This window comes from Sprattus sprattus (assembly GCF_963457725.1).
Source record: "Sprattus sprattus genome assembly, chromosome: 7".
NCBI lineage: Eukaryota > Metazoa > Chordata > Actinopteri > Clupeiformes > Clupeidae > Sprattus > Sprattus sprattus.
Window position 1 is genome coordinate 11704981 of NC_137926.1, and position 6000 is coordinate 11710980.

General features: G+C 40.3%; 1 protein-coding gene across 1 annotated transcript in view; it reads right to left on the bottom strand.

Annotated features, from left to right (window-relative positions):
- The window catches only part of LOC308368698 (PDZ domain-containing RING finger protein 4-like), a gene marked incomplete at both ends in the record, with an annotated part of 96868 nt that extends 92372 nt beyond the window's left edge, over window positions 1-4496 (bottom strand). Inside the window, 3 exons of the mRNA XM_080842946.1 lie at window positions 3411-3509; window positions 3842-3928; window positions 4155-4496. Of these exons, the coding sequence (XP_080699072.1) occupies window positions 3411-3509; window positions 3842-3928; window positions 4155-4496 (528 nt within the window). The remainder of the gene's footprint in view (window positions 1-3410; window positions 3510-3841; window positions 3929-4154) is intronic.
- Between the last annotated feature and the right edge of the window lie 1504 nt (window positions 4497-6000).

Genomic DNA, 6000 nt, shown 5'->3' on the forward strand with positions numbered 1-6000 from the left:
GTGTGCGCAGCAGACAACTCTCAGACAATAACGCTATTCAGGGCTATTTAGCTGATGCAGCGCAAGGTCCATTGAGAAGAAAATGTGTGTCATTCGGAGGTAAAAAACGTAACCGCAGGGGTTGAATCTCAATATGATTGTTTCTCCTGCGCTTCTATGCTATGCTAGGATACACATGAATAATAGTGCCCGCTGGTCCACTTCATGGCACTGAGATGTATGATGATGTTGTCTTTCCTTAGATATGAGTATTATTGGAATCAACAAATAGTTGGAAAAAATAACAATTCCGTTGCAAAACAGCCAGCACATGACAAGTGCTTTAAAATCACAGTTTTGTGGCACAGATGCGACTTCACACCCCAAATAAAAAAACTACAACCACATATCAAGGACTTGCATTGTATTGTTAAATATGCCACAGATCCCTTGAGATGTTATATCTATGGTAGCATGTAGTCACATGAAATTGGTGTGTTAATGCTACAGTCTGATCAGGATCCCGGCAGCAAGGTTTTGTGTTTCTTTTCTTTGTTCACTGCTGACAAGATTTGACTGAAAACAAGACAGTCGTCTGATTTATCAACACTCATCTATTGTTTTGATAGCTTTTCCCAGGAAAAAAGCAACAACCAAAAAAAATAAAAAAACGTATCAGCCAACAAGCGACGCTCATAAATCTCTCTTTTCTCTTGTCATGGTGTAATCTATTCCTGTCATCTTTTGTTTTCTGAGCTCAAACAAGCCAGCCAGTGAGTGGCCCTGTGTCTGTAGATTGTATCAGATTGTGTGACATTATTGTGCCCATGTTCCCCACTGCTCCACTCCCTCCCTCCAGGCTGGGGGATCTATGCAAGGAGAAGCCATTGTTTTGCAGCAACTCTCAGGTGGGAAAAAAAAAGACAATTTAATATTTTTTGGTTTCACTGTTTTCTTAAAGCCCCCTCTCCAGCACACAGTGTTCCAACAACAAATGCATTCTGATCCTTTCTGTGTCTCCCGGTTATGGCATCCAGCTCAAGGGCAATGCAGTACACAAGGAAAAGTATGTAGTCATGAGAAACAACGATGTTAGAGTCTCTGATAAAACTACAACAAAGAGAGACCTGGCATGGCTCACTCATGTTTTTTCTAAGAAAGTGAGGGGAAAATGTGAGATACTTTTAATCACATCAAGCTTTGTCTCTAACAGTTATTGTGCATATAGCTGTAACTTGAACCTGACAATTGTTCACTAATATGTGCCATACTTATGTGCCATATCAAAGCTTGCGATACTACATTTAAAAAATTGAACGGATGAACAAAGATGCAGGTTGAACAGAAAGGCACACTGTAGTATATAAGGTCTTAGTAAACACAGCTTTCACAAGTTTACGAATGTTAAATAATTAATGACATGACTCCCTATTAAAGTATGCCTTGCAACACTTCATATTGCACAGCCCTTGGTGCAGGGTAGTATATTGAGTGGCAACTTGAGTAATAGCACACTGTAATAACAAAGAATTAGGACTGTGGTTACTATTTGTGGTTTTGGTATAGGATTACAGTAAGCGTTACAGCATGCACAGAGTAGCAAAGTGCAATTATAGTCTGACAAAGTGTATTTGTATGTAGAACACCAGTATTTTCAGAATATATATTCTGTTAAATTATTCTGGTCTGTTTCTACCTCTCCTTTCATGTCTTACTCCCATACAGTGCTGTCAAGAGCACTTTAAGGCATATATCACAAATCAAAACACAGACACACAGTTACAATGACTCACAAGGATTATCACAGTTTTGATAGCATCTCTACCATGTTACCATGTCAGTACTTTCATCTTTCACTTCAAAAAAGATGAGTGCTGACAAACAGGGAAAATGCAAACCCACGTCACCAACATGACAAGCATAAACAGTCTGAGGAATGAAAAGCCTTAGGAATGAAATGATGAAATGATATGGGAAAATGTTTTAGATAATCAGTGTTACACAGGGGATGCTTCATTTTCTTTTTAGAGAAACGAACCTGTTTTTATTATGTCCAAACAAACAAAAAACACAAAATTGCTGATACACTAGCAGAAAAACATTCAGGAAACAACACAGAAGGACAAAAAAGCAATCAGAGACAATTTAGAAGGCCTATTCTAACCTGGGGCTATCTGAAAATAGCAATCCTTTGCTGTTTCCTGCCATTTGCTACCCAGAGTACACAACTTCCATTAATCAAAACAAAGTCTGTGCATGCTGGAGGCATTGAAAAATCTTTCTCCAAAGAACACAATCTAGTGCCAAGCTCTTTCTCTCTCTCTCTCTTTCTCTCTCTATATCTATCTCTCTCTCTCTTCCTCTCACTGGGTTGCAACGGTCAGGCTCTTGTCACCTTAAATGGGATTTCTAGGAAACAAACGGTCAATGTAGATGATAGTTGGCTAAATCGATCCATGTGCAGGTTGAAAGCTCAATAAGCTTCACCTAGACTGCAGGGAAGAGAGCCCCGTCCTTCTCTGTGATTAATGTAGTTATTGGATAAACAGTTACGGCTGTGTCAGAGGCTGGCTTGCCCTACCCTCCGCTCCAGAAAGACAGAGTGGTATGCCGTTGGCGTGGAACCAACGGTGCGTCAGACCCATGACTGGTCACTGCTGAGGGTGAGAACAGTGGCTAGAGGTGACACCTGACCTCAGGCTGAGCTGAGGTCATGCCCTGCCTTTCTTTTGCTCCACGGCTTAACAATAGTCAGACATAACAGACCCTGTGTGGAAACGGGGTTTGCACAATGCGAACCAAGTTTCGGCCACAGCCTAGAGTGTCAAAGGTCATTGTGTCAGAACCAGAACACTCCTTCTTTCAACAGCTCCTCATTCTCACCATTTGAGATTGAGGTAAGGCACTGTGCTGTATTCCAACTCACACATGAGAGCTGATTAGGCCAGCGTCGATAGTTTCTGACAGAGATTCCCACAAAGTGTATGTTTCACTTTCCCTCTAAGTTTTCTTTTCTCTACATACAGTAAAGCAGGGAAAGCAGGAGAACAAATTACCTTTTAAGTCATATGAAATCTGGTACCAAACCAATCCATTGTCAGTTCACAGTGAGTGGAATCCAAAGAAAACTTTGGAAATGTTGATGTTAGATAATGGCTCCTTCACCAGCAAACAATTTGGGAATGCCAGAAAATATAGCTTTAGCAAACCTATCTGGTTTCCCAAATCCACAGAAAGCAAGCCTGTTGTAGGCTAACGATTGGCTGTTCACTGCATCTCCCACACGTTTCCCAGCAGTTGCAACACAGATAATTGAGAGAAGACAAATCCATTTGAGATGTTATTGGAGGGCCCTGGGAGTAGAGAATAGAGGATGCTTTGGCCTCATCAAAAGGCTGCCCCTGGTGCCTGCCTGTATGGATGTGACTCACCTCCAGTACCCGGTCACGCACCTGCAGACCGTCTGCCCTGCCAGCAGGACCCTCCACAGACACGTGGGACACAAAGATCCCAGATCCTTCTGAGTCAGTCTGTACAGCAGAAAACCAAGCGAACAGCAATGGCTCACAGTGTGTAATGATTTGATAGTTTGTACAGGTTTGATAGTTCGTAGGCTAGGGGTTTTTAACATTCTCATGTTAAGAAGAGAAACAGCTGATATTAACGGTAAGCGTATAGGCTAGTTCATCCTTTCATATACAATGACATGATGAAACTAGCGTGATATTAAAGGTAGCCTAGGCTGAAAGAACTTCTGCATATTTCTGATTCTGATTGTTAAATTGCAATGTTTTTTCTCATGCAAATGCAGGGCTAAACATTAAAAAGTAAAAAGACAATGAACAGGTCATTTATATGTTACCTGATCAAGTTCTCCCCCCATAATTCGGAATCCAAAAATCCCCTCTGTTCTTAGCAAGGTGATGGTCAAACGTTGAAGCTGTCCACTCTGGTAAAATCAATATGCAGTCGTTTGTGAACATTATAGGGCTACTATTACGGTTTTTATAACTTGGTCAACATTTTCACGGTATGATTAGTTCTACTAACGTATGTCAAGGTGTTTTCTCCATATAAAAACAATGACAGTTACGGATTTAAAAAAAAATGGAGATTTGGACTTAAAGATAAATTGTAAATTACAAATGCTGATTCAAGCGTGGATTTTCTCTTACCTCATATGAGCCACTGATCTGATCCAATATGCTATTGATGGAAATCATATACTGATTTAGCCTCTGCTGGTATTTCACGGCGCTGACCTGTGCTTCGTTCTGTAGAGCTGTTAATTGGGATAGCAGAAATTGCTCCCGTTTTCCCCAGGTAATACAGAGTTTTCTGACTTCGGACGCAATTCTGTCATTCCACGCCTGCAAAACTTTGTTTCGATCCCGTAGTGCTGTCATACAGCAATGTTCCACCGCATTCACTGCATTTTTGTGGTGGAGTAGTCCGCATCCCTTCTGACAAAAACCCGAAAATATATCATCACAGTTCTTTATCGCTGAAAACTCCATGTTAATAAGGCTATGTAGACCTGAAGTTGGGGTTCACTCACTCATTTCTAAAGTAGGTGGTCCAAATAGTTTTTTCAACGGTAGGCTAGGGGTTTTCAAGTCAGACCACAGTCTGACTGTCACCTCTGGCTCGAGGAAACATGAAGCCATATCATCCTACATATCAACAGTGACCTCCCGCTCATTCAAAACTTCTACGTAACGTGTAGAATTCAATCAGTGGGTAGCTGTCACTTTTGAACTCAGAGAACGTCTTCTTTTCACCCAGGCTAAGCAGTAGTTTCAGTCGAAGAACGACATTTTCCACTGCCATGTTTTAGGTATATCAATTATTATAAACTTAACTCTTTTTTTTAATACTATGTGTAGATTTAATCACAGAATCAGAGAGTAATGTGTAGGCTAATTGTTATTTCTCGCCACCAGAGTGCACTACATCGCTTTTGTGGGCTACAAGACACATTTCAGACCTTACGTTATTTGTTGATTGACAAATTATGTGCACCTGCTACTTCAAAATGTGGTGAGAAACAAAGCGGCTTTAGTGAACTAGCAAAATCGAGATGTAGAAATGTAGCAACAAATAACATTTGAGGGTGACGTTAGAGTTACCACTGTTAACTACCATGCCAATGTAGGCTATTTCTATATTATTATAGGAATTCCTATATGCCAATGTATTCATATATAGATATGCAGTGGATTTGACGATAAGAAATGCTAAAAGAAAAGCACAAGTAGTAAGGAAACATTTTGTCCCAAGTTTGTGAAAAACGATGTGATTTCATAAAGCACATCTGAATCAGTGATACGGGGTTGTTCCTGTCCTGCAGCATGACGTGGTAAAGAGGACTCAGGCATGTAGGTTCCCTCTATACCTAAGGGCCAGTCTGCAGTGTTTTGAATTTTCTTTCATTTCGTTTGGTGTGATTTAATGAGTTCAGACAGAAGATAGGCACTGTTCGCCTCTAGATTATGAAAGAACTAAGTTAACTTCAATCAAAACATGGGAATTGTTGTGTTATTCTTAAAAACAATTCTAAGGGTCACTTCCATTCTTCTTTTGTTCCATAAAATGCTTTCTGTAATGGCATTCTAAATAGGGTTAAACATGCCATTCAGTGAGCACCTAAAGTAGGCTACATAGGACTCTACTAAGGACATTTTATGTTTTATAGGCTACTCCTGATAGCACTACCAGTGAGAAAGTGTTGTCAGGAGGACAAGCTATCAATTATCTCACTGATACTCCAAATAATGAATCCCATTTAATTCACAGCACGTGTTACAGATTTCATCTGTAGATCTGGATGTAAAATCTTACAACCCTACAAAGAACAACTGACTTCAACTCTGCCATATTTCCATGGACCCAAGGCGGGAACATGAGTTCTTGTGTCCTCTTTGAAATAGATCTGAGACTAGGAATTGAATCAGTGTTAAGCCAATAGCGACAGATTTTTTCAGCAATTCTCTGAAGATGGTAAAATGTTTTGTTTGTGTC